Raw genomic sequence first — 21,340 nt, 5'->3', positions numbered from 1 at the left:
CAATGATCTTGGAGATGCAGAGGCTGCAGGAGGGTTATCGGGATAATCGGGAAATCATTGGGGAGGGGCCTCTGAAAGGGGTCAGGAGAAGATAATGTAGGCTGGGAGATGGGATGAGCAGAAATTAAATCAGATAACATATAGGCCAATTACATGTAAGGCTACCACGAGATTGGCAGCTCCCCGATGAGCTCACAACAGGCCATTCTGGGTAATACAGCTCCAGTGAAAGCCTTTACTTAGCTTATTTTTAAACATGACAAATCATATTAAGGTTATGACACAATCCATCAAAAAAGGCCACGTCCAACAAAGATCAAGATCAGGGTCTATCCTTATCTCTTTGCCTTTGGATTCCACACAAGTCTGGAGTAATAAAGGACTTGGGGTTTAATAGCAGGAGGAGTTGGTGGTGGGGTGGAAAGGCTTATGTTTTCTTCTTTAGCTCAATGCATGGCACAATCCTTTTAATGTTCTTTAAAGCAGCGTTTCGTGTTTGATTTGCCCTAGTCGCTCTGATGATAAAATAGGTGGAGTATCCTTACCCGTTTCTCCCATTCATGCATTTGGGGCTGGGGAGAGGGACTGCATGAACTTCTGTCTCGTGTCATATAGCCAAGACCCTGCTATGTCTTCATCCTGAGCACAGCATACCTACACCACCATCCCCGTATTCCACACATCTGTCAAAGATGCCTATGCTATTTATGCAGATAAAGAAAAAGATAATTGGTAGAGAATGACGGTTAGCACAAGAGTGTCTCCAAGCCTATCAGGAGGTGATAGACTTACTGAGGGACACTTCTCATTTTCCATTTTTATAAGCAATTTTTTTTTTGGGTGCAGAGAAATTTTTGTTTTTTTCCCATACTTGTCATAACTTTGAGGTGCTGATGGAATGTGTTCAATGCAATGTTGATGGAACAGTCAAAGGGATAAAAAGCCCTTGTAAGAGGGAAACACCTGCAGTGTCTCTGGGAAAACTCCAGTGTGGGGGGAGAGAGGCCTAAAGAAAAAGGCATGGACAATTTGTTAGCTCCAAGTGATAATCTTAGAAGACCATGATATGGGCTCCTCTTGGTGAGCCCTGGCCGACCATGTGTGCCATTTTAGAGAATAAGGTATTTTTAAGGTCTTAAAGTAGATGCATCTTTTTGTCAAAGCTTTTCGAGATAAGACCCTGGTACAAATCCTTGTTGACCATTCCTTTCTGCTGTCCACCAGCCATCCTCGCCTTCTGCGATGATTGCTATGATGTCTCCTGCACTGATGTCCAGTTCATCGGTGCTCTGAAAGGAGAGACCCAACAAAGGGAGTGGAAATCTGGTTAGCCTCAGTACTCATACTCTTCTGCATGTTTTGTGGGGGTGGATTTTCCTAGCTTCCACGGTCCTAAAGTATATCCTACGCATCACACATTATTCACATAATGAATCTGAAATATCAGACTCACACTCAGTGTGTTGCTCCATTTTTACTGAGCTTGTCATATTGGGGGCTATCAACTTTCTTCCCATCTCCTCAAGATCTCCGAAGTGGAACAGAAATGTACCCATCCTGCTGTCACTCCCTGTGCAGATTAGATCTTGTATCATAGGAACATCCTCTGCCAGAAGAGACTAAGGCCAGGTCTATGCTATAAACTTACATGGGTATAATTATGCCACTTGGGGGTGGGAGGGGTGAAAAATCCACACCCCTGAGCAATATAGTTATACCGACCTAACCCTTGGTGTAGACAGCGCTATGTCGACGTGAGAGCATCTCCCACTGACGTAGCTAATGCCTCTCGCGGAGGTGGATTAACTATGCTGATGGGCAGTGCTTAATTTGTAGTGAAAGAGGTACCAGGGTTTAAGCAATTTTTTACATTCATAACTGATGTGGAAAGGCTAGAGGTGCCGGGGCTCTGAACTGCCAAACCTAGAGGAGCCGGAGCTCTGAACCGCCAAGCCTAGAGGTGCTGGGCTCAGCCCTGGCACAAATTAAGCACTACTAATGGGGGAAGCTCTCCCATCAGCGCAGCAGCATCTTCAGTAAAGCACTACAGCATCACAGCTGCATGGGTGCAGCTTTTGAAGTGTAGACCTGTCCTAAATGCAACTCCCTCCTGAACCAGCCAGTCATGCTCCTTCGTTAGAGCAATACAAGGCTACATGCTCAAAGGAGATAAAAATGATGCCTCCAATAATCTCAGTCTGGGAGAGATTTCTCATCAGGACAATTGATCTCCGGTTACCTGCATGGTAGAACAGATCCCTGCTGCTGAGCAATAGTGGTCAACGGTGGTATAATGATTATTCATAAAACATGCTATTTTCCCCCCCAGGAAATAGCCAGACTGACTTGTAGTGATTCTATCAGCCCATTAAGTGATGCTGTCCTGTTTTCTGTGGGATGGGGCATCAATTCACTGTCCAAAGAGCAATGAAATTAAAACAGTGATAGCAAAGCTCCAAAATTTTTGCATTCAACAGATCAATCTAATTGGAATATAATGCTCAAGTGTGTGGAAGTCTACCCCCAGGTTAGGAATAGTCCATCTTCATGAAAGGAATTCAATAATTCCCCTTAAGGCAAAATGCCATGAATGCTGAGGTACATTAAAATGACCCTGAACAGGCCGTAAAGCAAATATCTCTCCAACCAATGAATGAGTAGAAAAAACATTTTAACACCCTGAACTACATAAGAAATTCTCCTCAGCTGCACTGACATAACCCAACTTTTGTTTGGCTTCAGTTAGAACAGGGGTAGTCAATTATTTTTTGTCAAGGTCCAAATGTCTTGGTCAAGGAATAGTCAAGGTCCAGGCTCCAGATAAAAATGATGATGATAAATAAGTTTAAAAAAAAAAAAGACTTTGGGGTCTGTTCAAAAGCATCTGGTGGTCTGGATTTGGCCCGCGGGCTGCCTATTGACTACTCCAAGTGAGGATCTGACTCATGTTGACCTCTTACAAAGAGTCTCTTAAGTGACGTGTTTTTAATGTGGGTCTCATAACACACGAACAAGGGCACTTTCTATGGCGCCGAAAGGTGGTCAATTCAAAACTAATAGAAGGAAATCTTTTCCCAAACAACGCATCATTTGACTGTGGAACTCTTTGCCAGAGGATCTTGTTGAAGCCAAGAATGAGCACAATTCAAAGAGAGATTGGCCATTTGTATGGATAGCAAAAGTATCCATAGTTCATGCTAAGGAAAAGAATATTGGAAGGAAGGTTAAACCCCATGTTTCTGGGTGTAAACCAATCTCTTGCTATTGGGGATTCGGATGAGATCATGGGGGCAGATTATCCCACATCTGCTTACTGTGGGGCTTCTTGCACCATACTTTGGAACATCAGGCCATTGTCAGAGGCAGGATGATAGACTAGATGGACTTGGCCAGTAGAATGACTCCTATACTTCTATGTTTCCTGTGTAGGAGCATTAAGGGCAATCATAAGGCTAAAGGCTCTTGGGCTGCTTTGGCATTCTAATTTATAAACATCATCCCCACTTTACCTCCTTTTGAAAAGCAGTCTAAAATCTACAGATGAAAAGGTGCGTGGTGTTAGCAAACTCTTGCTTTAGCAAGTCAGCTTGTCCCTGTTGTGACTTTACTCATGATGTCTAACGGAATTAGGTCTGAAGTCAGGAACATTACAGTACCCTAGTTGAGGACGCTGGTTGCTCATCAGCAGTGTCTTCAGATTAGTGAGCATGTCAGGCCAAGCTCCTTCCATTTGCCCAAGGGGCCTGTGCTGGGACTGGCACTTGGCAGGAGCAATCAACAGGGCACAGTGTATTTCCATGGGACAAATGTGAGGGAGGGCTGTGCCGTCTGACTCCAACGTCAGAATGTCAGTGTGTGTGGTGTGTCGGTAGCTTTTTCATTGATCTAGTCCCTCCTCCTGCATCTGTTTAATGGAGCTGGAATAATACAAGCTCATAGTATTTCCACCATGCAGGAACTGGAGTAGCATGACAAAGCCAGATCTTGTGGTGTTGTTTCAGCTCCTTTTAAAAAGTGCCTCAGGGGTTATTTAAGTAGAAAATGGATACAAATATTTATATTGCAAATCCCCCACAAAACCATAACTAAACTGAGGCAAAGGCAGAAGACAGGCTGGGAGTCTGTCTCTGGCAATAGTTATGAACAGGAAATCAGTATGACTTGTTCTAAAATCCTTTTGTGCAGTGGAGATTGTGTTGGAAGTCTGCCCCTGCTATGGAATACAGACAACACATCAATCTGGTCTTGGGGTAGGATTCTCCAGATGAGGATGGGGTCAAATGGAGAACAGCTTTTAGATAATATTTGACAGACTCTCACTCCTCTTTTCTAGGCTGAATAAAAGCCAGGGAGGATTTTATAACATGAGCTGCAACCTTATTCCCTTGGGCTGTAGTCTCAAAAATTTCACAAGTGAAGTAGATTCAGAATGAGTCATTACTTGGATGGGAGATCACAAAGGAAAACCCAGGTGCTGTACAAAGTGGCGGTGCCATTCCCTGCTGACCTGCTGTAGATTCAGTGTCTCAGTATGGTGTCTGAGGGCGCTGTTTTCCAATGAGCTGTAAAACAGGGTCCTGACCATTTTGTCAGTAAAGATCCTATTGTCCTCTTCAGCAAAAACAGTAAGAGGGGACTCGTCTTTCTATGCTGCCAAGATTCCAGTTGGAGTACATGCATTCTTCTACCCTAAACTCCCTCTACATTTGTAACTGGATACAGTAGTCATCATTTCCTGCACTAAGTTGCTATCCAAATGTTCTGGATTCCAATCCTACATCAAGATCCGCTAGTGTGTACCTCTGTAGAGACCCATTGATTCATGGGATTAGGGGTTGCACTAGCAAATCCTGATGCTGGATCAGGATCTTAACTAACTTCTCTTACATTTTTATTGGGACTATTTTTATACATCTTCCTGTAAAGCCAGGTGGTTTAGTTACCATCAGCCAAAATGTACAAAGCTTCTGTGTTGAATGAGTCTCTTCTATCCCTAAAGAGACAAGGGTTGGGATGGTTTGGCACCGTTATTGATGAAACACATTAATGTGCAGCAAATTGAAATAAACTTTTATATACTGTTATCTTGGGGGCAGTATGGTCTAGTGGCCAGAGCAGAGACCTGGGAGTCACAACTCCTGGCTGCCACAGACTTGCTAGGTGACCTTAGTTAAGTAACTCTCTGTTCCATCTGTTTCCCCATCTATAAAATGATAATGCATAACCCCTAGGGGTGTTGAGAATTAATGGGCTCTTTGAGTCAAAGGTACTATTTTAAGCCTAGTGCATTACGACATTCGTTTTTAATCCTTTGACTACCTGGGCTGTGTAGTCGTAGAGCACTCTGTAATCCTGTGATGGTGTGGTCGCTGCTTGTTCACCCACATTAATAGCTGCGTAGACTCCATCCACTTTCTCGTCTAGAAAAACAGTGAAACAAAAGAATATAAATGCAAGGAATCATTTGCAAGAGTTCACAAACACAAGGGTGTCTACTCTTCTCTCTGTGCACTAGGATGTGTGTGCCTACAGAAACTGCTATGGACTCCAGGTAAAGCTATGCACAACTGCCACTGTCTAGAGGAGTCAGAAACTAGCTTTCACTCCACTACATGGTAAGACTGCAGGGTAAATGTTTTCCCTGCTTAAAATATAGTCCCAAATGGTCTAACAAATAATTATAATAAAACTGGTTTGTGGTGGGATCTGTGATTTTTCTGAGGGGAAAAATAAAATTATCTAAAATATAATGCAGTGCAAGAAAAGTTCAGTGAGCCTTAGTAGTAATTTAGATGGTGCCATGATGGAATATGTTACTGGCTTGACCTTTCTGAAACATATTGATTATTTAATCCAACCTGTCATAACTGAGAAGAGGAAAACATTCATTCAGTGTTATTGCAAAAACAGATATAAATGCCTCGGTGAAATAGTGATAATTAGGCCTTGTCCACACTGTGTTTTGGTAGTATACTTAATCTAGAAAGCCCTCCCAGTGTGGAGATAATTATGTTGCTATAACTGTGTCTACGCTAGTGCTTATGCTGGCATAACTATGTTGGTAAAAGAATCACACCCTTATCTGCTACAGCTATACCAGTATACCATAGCTATACCAGTATAATTTTTAAGTGTAGACCTGACCTAAGGATTGTTCAAAAAGAGTTTGATCCTGCATCTCTGTAGCCAATGAGAGTTTTGCCATCAGTCCAAAACACCTACCAAGGCACTTCTTCAAAAGCATTTAGCACTGACCTAATTCTGCTCTCATGCAAGTCAATCCCCTTGCTTCATAATAAATTAATGGCCATTAAGGCAAAAGAAAGCTGCAGTGTATTAAACAGGCGAATGTCACACTATTGTTTGTATTGTCAGATTTTTATCTCAACACTATGACTTTAGGTGTTTGCACTTAACCAGAATTTGGAATGTAATTAAGTCCTGGCTGGTTAAAAAGAACTTATTACAGCATTCCTCCACAATGCTATACCTGCCGGGTCTGTCCTCCTGCTGAAGCATGAGGGAATTTCCCATGTAAACTGCCTGTACATCCCTGGGATAATAGACCCCTTGCAGAGGGCTGAGAAGATAGGATCCTTGTAAACCAGCCCACAGTAAATCCTGATCCCATCCCATTCCAAGAAGTGGCTTGGATTCTTCAGATGACTGAAAGAACAATGTAGCAGGAAGTGAAGAAGCTGAATTCAGGTAGATAACCACAATATGCACAAACCTCTGAAGGCCTTGTCTTCATTAGGAACAAAGTTGTATTCTTAACTTGAGTTAACTAACTTGAAGTAAAATCTTAGTAAAGAGCAGGCAGTCTATAATTTTCACATGAGTTGTAAGTCACGGTAAACCCTAGGCTCCCATAGAGTTGTTATCTCAGCCTGCTAACTCATGTGAAAACCACAAATTGCCTTGTCCTTGGTAGGATTTTACCTCATGTTAATTACCACATGTTCGCTAATGTGGGCTAAGAATTCATGTTTTTTTCCTAGTGAAGACACACCCAGAGTCTCAGGCACACCTGGGCAAACTGCAAGAAGAATGTAGGTACCAAAATCCCATTAGATTACCATGCATATTCTCTCTAAATTTAGGGGCATGCTCCTGCTCCCATAGAAGTCCATGCCAAAACTCCCATTGATTGCAGTGGATGCAGAACCTGGCCTCAGCTCACTAAATGAGACCCATTCTGTCAATGGATATGAGTTCCGGGTTCCCACAGGCGCCCCCAGAGCCCATCTGTGCATAGTATTTGGTCCCAAGAGTAGCATCTCATTTTACAACGAGCCTGCTCTGATCCTTCAACAAAGTCACAATCCACCCTTTGTGACATCAGGATTTACTATCATGGAAGCAATTATGACAATAATTATCCGATAGTGGCCTTGATAAATAGCATGATCTAAACTGGCAGAAAGGAGAAGTTAATATAATGTAGACCGGTTTCAGTGGTAGCTGTGTTAGTCTGTATCAGCAAAAAAACCGAGGAGTCCTTGTGGCACCTCTAAGATGCCACAAGGACTCCTCCATTTTTTTGCTAATCTAATGTAGACGCACAAACAGCTGTGAGCAGATCGGGGAGGCATTAAATGTGACAGGTGCTGTTCATATACTACTGTATAGACATGTGGGACTCAATCCTGGGAGGCACTGAATGCCTTCAACTCTCATTCAAGTTGTATTCACAGGGACACCATTGAATTCTATAGAAATGGATGGCACTTGGGCTCAGACTTTTAAAGAAGCCTAAGTCTCATTGCAAGTCAGTGGGACTTAAACTCCTAAATGCCTATTTCATTCTCAGAAATGAGACTGAGGCTCCTAAATCAGTTAGACATTGTAACTCTGAGCAGAGCAACATCTATGTACCTTTAAAAACCCAGACCTTGCAGATCTAGCCGGCATGAATGGCACTGAAAATTCCCACTCTTCAGGGGAGTCAAACAAGGGATTTAGGAGAGACTGTATTCCATTTCTGGGTGGCCGCGTGCAGAGGCAGATGTAGTGAAGGAAACTGGTTCCAACAGCATTTTTTTTTTTTTCATTAGGGGACAATCACAGTTTAAATCTCCTTTGCTGGTTTTAAATCAAGCCAATAAAAATGTCACAAACCATTATTTCCTGTGCTGTCAAAATATTATGCTTTGATGGCCTCTAATGAGTGATACAAGTGACGTGCACGGCCATCCTTAGGCATACTGCATACGCGGCTGCATAGGACACCTGAAAATTTGGGGCACCCCTGGGTCTTAGTGTCCACCCTTCCACCTCTTCCTATCCCTGTTCTGACCCTTCCTGCAGGCTCCCACCACAGCTATCTGTGGCAGCCTGGTGAGTCTTCCTCCAGAGGAATTTGTTAGTCTCGAAGGCCTGGTCTACACTGGTGGGGGGATCGATCTAGGATACGCAACTTCAGCTACAAGACTAGCGTTGCTGAAGTCGACGTATCTTAGATTGATTTAGAATCACTTACTTTGCGTCGTCACGGAGCGGGATCGACGACCGCCGCTCCCCCGTTGACTTTGCTTCCACCTCTCGCCGAGCTGGAGTTCAGCAGTCGACAGGAGAGCAATCGGGGATTGATTTATCGTGTCTACACTACAAGTAATAAATCAATCCCCGATAAATCGATCCCCAATAGATCGATCACTACCTGCCAATCCGGCGAGTAGTGTAGACGTATCCTAAGGTGCCACAAGTACTCCTGTTCTTTTTGCGGAAACAGACTAACACAGCTGCTACTCTGATTCCTCCAGAGGGGATCTAGTATTTAAAAGTGAAAATGCCTGCCAGACCTATTAGCACAACACTGAAACTGTTAAAGAGGCATTCAAGTAGTAATGAAGTCATTTAACAGGCATTTGCCAACCCCCAGGTATACACTGTCAGTTTCTGAATTTACTGACAAAAACAGTTGTGCATTACTATAATGTTTACTCAGAACATGTTTGTCTACAGGACCTTAGTTTAAAATTTGCTTTAAAAATATTTCATTAGTGTGTTGCTAAAGATTATAAATAACATCTCTTAAAAAAAGTCTTGCATAGATTTTTTTTTTTTTTAAATAAATCCTTCAAATGATTACCTTCATCTAAAATACACATCCGAGCCCAGGCTGCTGTCGGGCATAAGGGCACCAGTTTAATAATACTGCATAGGGCCCCATAAATCCTAAGGACCGCCTTGGACATGGGATTGGTAAGGCAACATAACATTTGAAGCAGTACGGATGCCTGTGTTCACTGGGACACCAGGCTGGGCCACAGGAAGGCTTCAGAAGGTTTCCCCATGCTCTACGTAAGTAGAGGAAAAAACTGTGTTCCTAGACCTTGAGGTCTCAGTCAGAATTTAAACTTCACACATCCAGAGGAATAGTACAGCTCATATTAGTCTCCATGGTGGGGGAAGCTGCTTGCTACATGTTTGTGCTGTACTGATGTTTAGATTATAGTCTCAAGCTAGCTCATAGGATAGGTAACATATTAATGTCTTATCACATAGTTTATTCTCCATGCAACAAGCATGTAAATGATTGATTCATAGGACCAGATACATCTTTTGATTTACATCTGGTAAAACATACCTATAGGAGGGGCTGTGGGAATGATGGTTTCACTGGAGTTTCTGCTATTTCCATGTAACAATCCGGAGAATCTGTGGAACCAAAAGAAGCCGGTGATAGAATGTACAGAATATGTTGTATATTCCTCAAACTTCCAGAGCGCTAGTCCACTGCCATGTAATCTTCCTCATTCCTCCCATTTGTCACCAAAACTTTTGGCCAAATGTTTCCTCTTTGGAAACTTTTTTGTTTTGCACTAGAGCAACAGACACGCTTATTTTCATTTTAAACAAACCCTGGTAAACTAGCAAATCTTTTGAAGTTTGCCAATCACTAAACTGTACACAAAATAAAGTATATTTTTATATTATACATTTATATTTTTGTGATAGTTTTATCTTATGGACAATTCAAGATCTAAAGACACATGAAGCAAAGCTTAAACCATCCCATCGTGACAACATGATGGATCTGTTGTCTGGTCAATTTCAAGGGGTGACATCCTTTTTTTTTTTTTTTTTTTCCCCTTTCCTTTTCTCCTCATGATAATGCACTTGAACATAGAAAAAATGCTGGCTTTTGGAATGTTGTAGACTATAATACACTTGTCTAAAAACTGTCAGTTTTAAAATATAGCAAACTATTTATATTTTTCTTCCTGGATGTTTCCCCAACCAGCATAAACTGTACTGGTATAAACAATCTTCTACTAATATAATTGGGCCCACATTAGGGCTTTCATCGGTATAAATATTCCTGTATAAATCTGATCCCTAACCAACAAGTCTATATCTCTGAAACTTTTAAGCGCAGGCCAGGCTTAAAGCTATTTGCTAATCTGTGGCATGGTAGTGCACTATGGTTTAGCACAGAAGGTATGGCTGGAAAAGACAACTGTCTGTCCCCCTCTCACCACTTAAGTCGTTTTTGTCACTATATGTCCGAGTCCTATCACATAGCAGAATTAAGTGTGCCCCAATTACTTGCTGGCTGGTCAGTTTCTTTTAAAGCTCTCTCTTCCCGCCAGCAACAATGTGAATAGCTAATCTTGCTTCACTTTAAATTCTGCTAAATTAATTATTGGTGTATGTATATGATATGCATGCATATCACATCTGCCTTTCACCATGATTATGGAAGCAATTACTTTCAAGATCTGTATTTGTCTCTTGCATGTATGTAACCATATATTGCTTTCTACACAGAAAAGCATTTCCATAAGGAACCAATATACTCACCTTTTCATCATCCCATAAGACTGGACTGGGCTGTTGCTACATCTAGGAGATTCTCTGGCATAATAATTCTCATATCCTATTGGAACTACAATGGGATAATTGTTAAAAACAAGGGAGTAAACAGGCAGAAGGTATGCATTTTCCCCCCTCTACCAGCAATGCAATTGATTTGTTTCCATAGCATGGTGGTTAGTCTTCTAATCTAGAGCAGGAGTGGCCAATGGAATTCTGCAGTGTAACCACGCTCCTCTTTAATACATAGGTGCAGCCCACGCAGACCTCTGAGCTCATCTATGCTAGGAAAATTACTGATGACAGATGTTGGTAATGGGTACTGCTGAGCTGATGCTTAATACAGTTCTGCTGCAAGTATAGCACAGCTGCAGCACCATTTCAATAGCTATGGTCAAATTCTAATCAGAAAGGCTGCTGCCTCAATAATAGGACTTCTGCCATCTTTGTCATCCCATCTTTGTTTAAGGAGCAAAAGCTAATCACCCTGCAGCTCTCAGCTACTAACTGAGGATGGTGACTCAGTCAGCTCTTCTGGGTTTTTTTTAAATGTATAGACAGAGATTCAGGAATTCCAGCCACATCTGGGGAATTTTTTGGCCCTGTTGTCAGATGCTGTAAAGTAGGTATTTCCTGGTATCCATGTGTAGATAAATATCAGCCTACCTCTCTTGTCCCCAAAGCGAGAGAGAGAATTTGCTATCCACCATGGGGCTAGTCAGGGCTAGTCGACTTCACACCCACAACTCACATCACAGTTAGTTTTGAAGAGAGAACTTTTTTTTTTAACAGCAAAGTCCTTGTCTGTGGTTCTCTTGTATAACAGAATGCATGTGGTCACCTATGTATCTTGTACTTTAAAATACTACAGCTTGCAGGCCAGAAACTAGCCACAAGCTATGCTGGGAAGTAATGAGCCGCAACTGAGGGTGAAGAGTAGCATTCATACTGAGAAACTGCTGATGTGTAAAAGTAAAGAAACATGCCTCTGTGCCTCTCTCTGTCTCTTTTCTTCTCTATAATGTTTAAAGGAGGTCTGAATGCTTTTTTTCTGTTTATTTTAGAAATATAAATTTCTAAAATAAACAGAAAAAAAGCATTCAGACCTCCTTTAAACATTATAGAGAAGAAAATTTCTGTTTCATCTATACCAAGGGTGGGCAAACTATGGCCCGCAGGGCACATCCAGACCTCCAGCCAATTTAATCCAGCCCTCGAGCTCCTGCTGGGGAGCAGGGTCTGGGGCTTGCTCTGCTCCCACGCTCCAGCAGGGGAGAGGGGTCGGAGGCCGCTCTGCGTGCGCACACGGCGAGGCTCCTAGAAGTAGCAGCATGTCCCCCTTCTGGCTCCTAAGCTTAGGGGCAGCCAGGGGACTGCATGGGCTGCCTCTGCCCCAAGCTCCACCCCCACAGCTCCCATTGGCTGGGAACTGCAGCCAGGGCCGGCTCCAGGGTTTTTGCCGCCCCAAGCGGCACAAAAAAAAAAAAAAGCCGTGATCTGTGGCGGCAATTCAGCGGGAGGTCCTTTGCTCCGAGCGGGAGTGAGGGACCGTCCGCCGAATTGCTGCCAAATAGCTGGACGTGCCGCCCCTCTCCGGAGTGGCCACCCCAAGGACCTGCTTGGCAAGCTGGTGCCTGTAGTCGGCCCTGACTGCAGTTAATGGGAGCTGCAGGGCCGGTGCCTGTGGACGGGGCAGTGTGCAGAACAGCCTGGCCGCGCCTCCGCATAGGAGCCGGAGGTGGGACATGCCACTGCTTCAGATAAGCACCGCCTGGAGCCTGCACGCCTGACCTACCTCCCATGCCCCAACCCCGTCCCAGCCCTGATCCCCCTCCCACTCTCCAAACCCCTAGGTCCCAGCCTGTAGCACCCTCCTACACCCAAATCTCTCATCCCCAGCCCCACCCCAGAGCCCGCACCTCCAGTCAGAGTCCTCCCCCTCACCCGCTCCTGCACCCCAACCCCAATTTTGTGATCATTCATGGCCCACCATACAATTTCCATACCCAGATGTGGCCCTCAGGCCAAAAGTTTGCCCACCCCAATCTACACTGTTTTTCATAGAAGACTACTGACAGCTGGAGAACTGGAAAGCTTATTCATCAGAGATACTAACACCAGTCAAACCTAACTGAGAGAGGAAGCTTAATTTTACTCAGGGCTTGTCTAAACACAAAAGTTGTAACAGTTTAACCTATACCAGTGTAGATAGTGGTACAACACTTTGTGCTGAGTCTAGCACAATGGAATCCTGGTGCACAACTAGAGTGTCTAGGTGCGATGATGATAATAATAATAATGTGGACACAGTTATAGCAGTGTAAATATACCACTATAGCTTGTTTCTATATGGGAAGAGGAATAAGCTACAGTAGAACTGCAGATTTACGAACACCTTGGGAATTGAGGTTGTTTGTAACTCTGAACAAAAAGTTATGGTTGCTCTTTCAAAAGCTTCTAACTGAAAATTGACTTAATACAGTTTTGAAACTTTACTATGCAGAAGAAAAATGCTGCTTTCCCCTTTTTATTTATTTTTTTTTAATTTTAGTAGGATTGTTCCATTTTACAACTGCTGTCCGTTCCACTCCACATGTCCTCACCAAAGTCCTGATCCAATGCTCGTTGAAATCAATGGCAAGAGTCCCTTTGACTTCAGTGGATGCTGGTGGGCAGCCCCCCTACCCCTCCCTTGAGCTGTAGGACTGTTTCTATATTCTGGCTCTCTCCAGCTGAGGAAATCTTCCCAATGTTTTTGATGATAGGATCTAGCAATGTGCCTCTTCAAAGCCTTCTATAAACACCATCTATTTAAGCTGCCTACTTTCCCTGTGAGGTCAGTATGTATTATTTTTACAGAGGGGAGAGAATGAGGAACAGAAATTTAAGTGATTTTTCCAAGGCCACAATTAGAGAGGCAGCATTTCTGTCATGGGGACTCTACTTCTAATTGGTAACAAGGCCAAAAAAAACCCTGAGGTTTATTACCTGGTGGATCTGTTCCTGTCATTTTATTCTTAATGAAGTAATCCATGTCTGATTCTACATTGCAGTTCTCCAAGCTCACTCGAACCTCTTCGTACATCTGCAAAACAGAAAAGAAGGATTTTAAGTTTCAGCTTTTAGTGATGAGCTCTTAACACAGAATCCTCTGCTAGGATTTCTCTCCATCTTAAAGGGACACTGTCCATTTTAATCATGGTGTGTCTGTGTGTATATAAACACATTTCTCTACTTTTGCTGTGGACAACATCTTAGAATGTGAGGAAGAAGGGAGACCAGCTTTAAAAGCTTATAAACCCTGGTTCTAAAGGGCTCTTTTAATCCACTGGAAAGAGGCATCACAAGAACCAATGATTGGAAGTTAAAGCCAGACAAACTAAAACTAGAAAGAAGATAAACGTTTTTAACAGTGAGGATGATTAGAACAAGGGAAGTGGTGGAATCTCCATCTTGAAGTCTTCAAATCAAGGTTGGTTGCCTTTTGAGAAGGAAGGCTTGAGCTCAGTAACTTGTGCTGACTAAATACAGGGGTAACTAGGCCTGTGTTAGAAAGGGGTCAGACTAGATGATCACATGGTCCCTTCTGGCCTTTAAATCTATTAGTCAGTTTCAGCAATTTGTTATTTCCAAATGTATCTCTGAACATTTTCTTGGGCCCCGTGCTAGAAGACCCAGGCCCCGGCCCTGTTCAAAGAACCAAGTCTCCCCCATTGAAGTCGGTAGAGCTCTGCATTTGTGCAGATATGTGAAGGATTACACCCGGATGAGTGGAGGAGCGGGGGCAGAAAAGATTATTTATTTTCCCACACACAGACACTCTTAAGAAAACTGCATAATGCAAAAAAATTCCAGGGGACATGCCCGAAATTTCTCATCCAAAGAACTCATGGGAGCAGGGGGAAAGGGGAGATAGTAGTTTGATGGTTCACACACGTAAAGATTTTCACTATTAAAATGGAAGTAGTCATTTTTTCCCTGTATAAAAGGAATAACAATAAAAAAATACTTTTTTTTAAAGCTGACTTGGAGGTTTGAGATTCTACCCCATAGCTTGGGGAGAGGGGACAGAAGCTTGGTGGCACCAAGTTTGCTATAGAATCTCTGAGTCTGTGCTGGCCTAAATATTCATTTGTAATTCAGTGGGGAGGGCAAACCTGGCTCGTGGCTTCTTGCCCTGGCCAAGTGGGGTAAGATGGACATCACCACTGCTGGAGGCATTTGATGCGTGGAGAGGGCGAGCCAGTACGGTGGCTTTAGAGGACACATTTTTCTCCATGCACAAGGACTGGGATTTCTTGGGGAGAAAGTCTGTACCTCATCATCCTTCACACACTGCATGGACAGCTGGTTACAATGAACCCAAAGGGAGTTCCGGAGGATGGTGATACGATCACATTCCTGGAGCTGAAAGGCCTAAATCCAAAAGAAGAGATGTCAAGCATCATGGTTATTATTATTTATTATGTGTAATGTGGTAGCACCTAGAAGCCCAAGTCATGCATCAGGATCCCACTGTGCAATGTTTGTACACTGCAAACCTTTCTGAAACACACTACAGTCAGGATGCACTATCAACTGTAGATAATAATCTTAAAAATAAATCCACTTTTACATTTAGTCACTCAAATTGCACACAGCAGATGAGGGGGTTTTACCTGACTTCTCTAAATTCACTCTGAGTATCTTTCCCAGACCTGAAGACGAGCTCTGTGTAAGCTCAGAAGGTTGTTCCTTTCACCAACAGAAGTTAGTCCAATACAAAATATTATCTCACCTTTCACTAAGTTAAAGTATTGTTACCCCTTTTGACCCAAGCGGCTAGCCAAATATTCAGGGTCTTATAGGTTGCAAGTTGGGAAGAAGAAATTGATGGTGGCATTAGATACCTTTTCATGCAGTTGTGTTTATTTACAAATAATGTACAAAGTCCTGTTTCCCTGAAGACAAGAGGAATGAAACAGGAGATAATATCCTTGCTCCAAACCTCTTTTAGCCAGCACCCAGCCCAAAAGATCCCTCTCTAGTCTGTTCCAGGACCATATATACTGTGCTTGATTAGGCTGTGCTTGGCTTTCTGCTCCTTCTCTGGGCTGACCAATACTACACAGGCTTTGCTGGCATAGCTATGCCAGCAGAGCTCCCTAGTGGAGGTGCAGCATAAACCATCAGAAGAAGTTCTGGTGATATATAAACACCGCCTCCCCGAATGATACTAGCTAAGCAGATAGAAGCACTCTTTGTCGTCCTAGCTGAGTTTCAGCTGCATAGCAATACTAGCAAAACTCTGTAGTGCAGACTATAGCCATGTCCAGGGGCGGTTCTATGGTTTTTGCTGCCCCAAGCACGGCAGTCAGGCAGCTTTCAGCGGCACGCCTGGTGGGCGGTTCGCTGGTCACGCAGATTCGGCGGCATGCCTGTGGGAGGTCCACCGGTGCCGTGCCTTCAGCGTCCCTGCTGCCGAATTGCCGCCGAAAGCACGAGACCAGCGGACCTCCCGCAGGCATGCCGCCGAATGCAGCCTGACTGCCACCCTCACGGCGACCAGCAGGCTGACCCCTGCGGCTTGCCACTCCAGGCACGCGCTTGCTGTGCTGGTGCCTGGAGCCACCCCTGGCCATGTCTACATTACCAACTAAATCAACATCACTGCGATCGATGCAGTGGTGTCGATTTAGTGGGTCTGGTAAAGACACGCTAAGTCAGTGGGAGAGCACTCTCCAGTTGACATCTGTACTCCACCTCCCCAAGAGGCAGAAGCTATGACAATGGGAGAGCATCTCCTGCCAACATAGCGCCATGTAGACACCCCTGTAAGTTGATCTAGGTTCTGTTGACTTCAGTTACGTAACAGATTGACTGACTTACAGCATTAGTGTAAACTAGCCCTAAGCCACTATGGTTGTTTCTGTGCTGTCTTGCATGTGTCTCTCACATGTACCCCTTACCCAAAACAATACCCAGCAAACCTCCCCACCCATATAGCTCAAATTCCTGATTGGCTTTTGTGGCATTACACCCCATATTCTTCATTGTAATATTATGATGATATGAGTATGGCATAATTATGATGTATTTTGTGCAAGATGGATCATGTGAGATCATTGAAAAGGTCATGATGTACTGAATATGATCATCCTATTTGTATGCATGTATCATTTTTGTATCTGAAGTTAGGAATATTGTCTATGCATCTATTACAAATGTGTTTACACTTGGGGAATGCCCACTAGACAGAATGTAATCAGTCTAGATGGCTAGCTGGGAAGGGCCATTAAGGAGAACAATAGGTCTTAGAAGATGCTAATCCCCCACCAGGGAGCCTTACTGGGGATACTGAAAACAGCCTCTGAGTCATGGCTGCGGTGGCCCTACAGAGACATGTGACCAAGTCACCTGGTACTGGACTCCATCATAATGCCAGTGTTTTTCCACTGGCTGGGGGTGGAAATCAAACTGGGAGACAAAGGGTTCCCTCCATATGCTAAAACTAGTTAAGGCAGGGAGTGACATCATCATGGTTCATTCTTCACTGATTCCCCACCCAAGAAAAAGGCTCCTGGAAACACCTGAGAAACAAGCACTGAGTTGGGGGAGAAGGGCTGAACCCAGGCTAGAGGCTAGAGCCTGTGAAAGGAATAACTGGAGTTTTAAGCTGCAAGCAAGTGGAGCTTGCCTTCAAGAATCTCTACAATCTGCCTAAAACAACATTTAGGGTGAGAATTTGCTACACATATACAATTTCTTTGGTATATTAAGCTTAGTTTGAGTGTGTTTTATTTGCTAGGTAATCTGCTTTGATCTGTTTGCTTTCCCTTATAATCACTTAAAGTCTATCTTTTTGTAGTTAACAAACTTGGGTTTTTTTTTTGTCTAAAACCAGTGTCTGTGGAAATCATAACTTGGGGCAGAAAGCTGTGTCTATTCCTCTCCACATTGAGGGAGGGGGTGAATTTCATGAGCTAACACTGCACAGAATTCTGTGCAGCACAAGAGGGTAAACCCAAAATCATACCATCGAGAGGAGGGAGGTGTGCACTTCAGTACTGGGCAGTTCCTCAGCTGAGCCTTCCCATGCAGAGCTGATCTCAGCATCTGTGTGAAGTTGCAGCTGGATGTGTCCCTACCTGTATGTGTGCTGGTAAAGTGCACTCTAAAGCCTGAGGGAGGGCTTGACAGGTATGCACAGCAATACAGTGTAAAGGGAACCCAGGCGAGGTCAGTGGTACCCCAGTTCCAGGAGGTACCCTGAGGTGGGGGGGGCCCATCACAGCCTTAGGTGTGCCTTTGGTTTGGATGGTGTCATGTGCCTATATTTTGATTTGGAGACTGCTGTTATTTCACAAAGGAGCTTAACTGTTCCTACTATCTTAATGAAGGGTCGTGGGTTACACTCAAAGCTTCAAGAAAGTTTAACCCAACCTTTAACAACATTTCCCTGACAAAAAATAAAGGGGGAAAGAGGAGAAGGGGACGGCACTGTGATTTGAATAGCAAATGATCCCAAGGATTTAGAACCCAGAATCCTGTTGTAACAAGATCAGGGGACAAGCTTTTTGGATTTATAATACAGGTAATCCCCTAATGGAAAGCTTTGGGAAAATACTGTATGTCGAAACTGTTGGACTATTTGCGCAGCAGAACAGAGTTTTTGTCTCTTCTGAGTTCACTTGCTCCTTTCTTCCTCTGCTTGAAGTCATAATACTTTAGCAGAGCTATGGGGAGGGGAAGGGGGCTGCAGCTTTCAGTGTGAATTCAAGAGAAGAAACTATTTTTACAGCAAAGTCAGAAATAAAATTGATCTCTAAGCTGAATTGTTCTTCTAAATAGAATGTGCTTATTTATTTTCCATAAGGTGTGGAAAGCTCAAACTCTTCTAGCCATCTGCTCCCTACTTTTGTTATGATGCGCATCCATACCACCACAAAACTAAGTACATATAACGTTTTACAAAATATTGAGTAAGATACATTCCCTGTCCCCTAAAGATCTCATTGTGTAAGAAATAAGGCATGGCACAACTAAGGGAGGGTGTGGAGAAACCAGCTGGTGAAAAGAAAAGGGTAGGAAGTGTTTCTGGGAGAAGTAGCTTTTAAGAAGAGATTGAAAGAATGAGAGAAAGTATTTCATTTGGGGCAGCAACTGGGCAAAGTACTTAAGCATATTGCTAAAGTTAAGCACTACAGGGACTTCTGAACACAAGAAGCCATTTGCAGTGCATAACAACTATTCTAAGTGCATCAGTTCATTAAAACAGACACTATTATTTTGATGTAGATGGTGAACTTAACATGCCAACTACATATGCGCATGTCCAAATACTGGTTTTTATATACATCTTTCATAAGTTGCTAGCTTAGAATCCCCTTAGAAATTTAGTAGTCCTGGATTTAGCCACAAACACATCGAGAAGGGACTCAATGACCCCATTTGCTGAAGAGTGATAAATCTGTACTAATTGCAGCGGGCAGGCTCTGGCCAGGTTCTGAAGAGCACTCCCAGTCTGGGATATGTATAGCAGTGATGGAAAGGGGGGAGGGGAGGAAATCTGAATCTTAGAGGAAACTTCAGCTTTTTTGACACCATTTCTGTAGAATGGTTGCCATGCCAGCTATGGGACAATTCCAGAAAGTGAAAGCTACAGGGAGGCAGGGCTGATGTAAAAATACCTGGCAAGCATACAGAAGCGGACCACAAACAGATTCTCTGTGGGCTAAGAAGAGTTGGTAGCTCCTAGACTTAAACTGGTGTTCAGGCACTTTTAAATTGTGTGCTTCTAATCAGTCACTTGGGAAATAGGTTTAATTTGGCTTTGATTTAAATAAGGCAGCCCTAAAATTAGCAGGATCTTATATTCCACCCTGGGTTAGATCCTCAGCTGGTGGAAATGGGAAGCGTACTGCTGTAACTATGCCAATTTGAACCAGCTGAGGATCTGGCAACCTAAATTTAATGGGCAAGCAAGAAAAGCATAAGCAAGTCAGAAAGCTAACAGCTATACTTTAAATCCATGGTAGTGTCAAGTGTACTCTTGCAGCAGTCATCTCTAGCTAATCACAGACCATCAACAGTATGTATCAGATCCCCCAGTGGTAACACTGCATCTGGGACTAAGATCCCGTAAGTGAGTAAAATAAAAAAATGCACAAACAAATGATTCCAAAGGTCAAAGTATTTACCTCACAGGTGCTGATATGTTCCTTCTCCCACTCCATTCTGGCCTTATCCAGCTGTTCTATATACTGCTTGTACGCCCTTTCTGTAAATAGAGAGATGAAATGGAAACTTCCCGACTGAGATAAAATAATACAGGGCCCCACATCTCCTCCTGTTAGGTATGGTGTGACTTTACTTTGGTAAAACATAGCCCTAACCTATATCCTACAGAATATAGTATAATAGAACCTGGTTAAGCGGAAAGATGCCTGGGTTAGTTCATGGTATTTTTACTGGAGAGAATGATCTCTCTGAGTTGCCCACCGGTATGCCACAAACGTGGTAGGTGAAGGGTGTGCTGTCTCCCGGGCGCAAAGATACGCGATGTGGACCTGCGGTTGAAAAGGATCCTAAAAGGAGCAGGTAAGAACCCCTTGATAATCCTTCATGTGGGAACGAATGACACGGCTAGGTTCTCGTTAGAGAGGATCAGGGGAGATTATGCCAGGCTGGGGAAGACGCTCAAGGAGATAGAGGCTCAGATTATCTTTAGTGGGATTCTGCCCGTTCCGAGGGAAGGGCAGCAAAGGGCTGATAGGATTGTGAGAATAAATAGTTGGCTAAGGGAGTGGTGCTATAAGGAGGGCTTTGGGATGTATGGCCACTGGGAGGCTTTCGGGGACAGACACCTGTTCTCGCGGGATGGGCTTCACCTGAGTAGGGAAGGAAATAGACTTCTGGGAGGGAGGCTGGCTCATCTAATCAAAAGAGCTTTAAACTAGGAAGTTTGGGGAGACGGTTGGGAGATGCACAGTTAATCTCCACGCCAGATTCCAGTATGGAAAAGGTGAGTAAAAGGAGAGGAGACATAGCCGGGGAGATGAGATTGGACATAGGAAGGACAGGGGGGACGGACACAAGGAGGCCCGCAACATATAGTGCTGCTAATGGGAGACGGGCTAAACGACATACATTAGGGTGTTTATACACCAATGCCAGAAGCCTAGGTAACAAAATGGAGGAATTGGAGCTCTTGGTCCAGGAACTGAAACCGGATATCGTAGGAATAACGGAAACGTGGTGGAATGGCAGTCACGACTGGAACACAGGTATGGAGGGGTATGCGCTGTTTAGGAAACACCGGAACAAGGGTAAAGGTGGGGGGGTGGCCTTGTATGTCAATAGTGAAATAAACTGTAAAGAAATAATAGTGGATGGATTAGATAACACAGAGTCTGTCTGGGCAATACTCACACTGGGTAATAGGACTACTAGAGCCTCTCCGTGGATAGTGCTTGGAGTGTGCTATAGACCGCCGGGATCGACCCAGGATATGGATAAGGAACTATTTAATGTGTTTAGA

The 21,340-nt window shown here is 43.6% G+C and overlaps 1 protein-coding gene across 3 annotated transcripts in view; it reads right to left on the bottom strand.

Annotated features, from left to right (window-relative positions):
* Positions 1 to 221: 221 nt before the first annotated feature.
* PSTPIP1 (proline-serine-threonine phosphatase interacting protein 1) overlaps positions 222 to 21,340 on the bottom strand; it is a 91,020-nt gene continuing 69,901 nt past the window's right edge. For all 3 annotated transcript variants that reach the window (XM_054041021.1, XM_054041022.1, XM_054041023.1), the window contains 7 exons: positions 20,001 to 20,080; positions 15,139 to 15,237; positions 13,810 to 13,906; positions 10,810 to 10,894; positions 9,593 to 9,663; positions 5,320 to 5,420; positions 222 to 1,289 (listed from right to left, as the gene is read on the bottom strand). In XM_054041021.1, coding sequence (XP_053896996.1) covers positions 1,158 to 1,289; positions 5,320 to 5,420; positions 9,593 to 9,663; positions 10,810 to 10,894; positions 13,810 to 13,906; positions 15,139 to 15,237; positions 20,001 to 20,080 — 665 coding nt within the window. In that variant the 3' untranslated portion in view covers positions 222 to 1,157. The remainder of the gene's footprint in view (positions 1,290 to 5,319; positions 5,421 to 9,592; positions 9,664 to 10,809; positions 10,895 to 13,809; positions 13,907 to 15,138; positions 15,238 to 20,000; positions 20,081 to 21,340) is intronic.

This window comes from Malaclemys terrapin, chromosome 10, assembly GCF_027887155.1.
Source record: "Malaclemys terrapin pileata isolate rMalTer1 chromosome 10, rMalTer1.hap1, whole genome shotgun sequence".
NCBI lineage: Eukaryota > Metazoa > Chordata > Testudines > Emydidae > Malaclemys > Malaclemys terrapin.
Note: the sequence above shows the minus strand (reverse complement) of the source record. Positions and strands in the feature narration are given on the sequence as shown.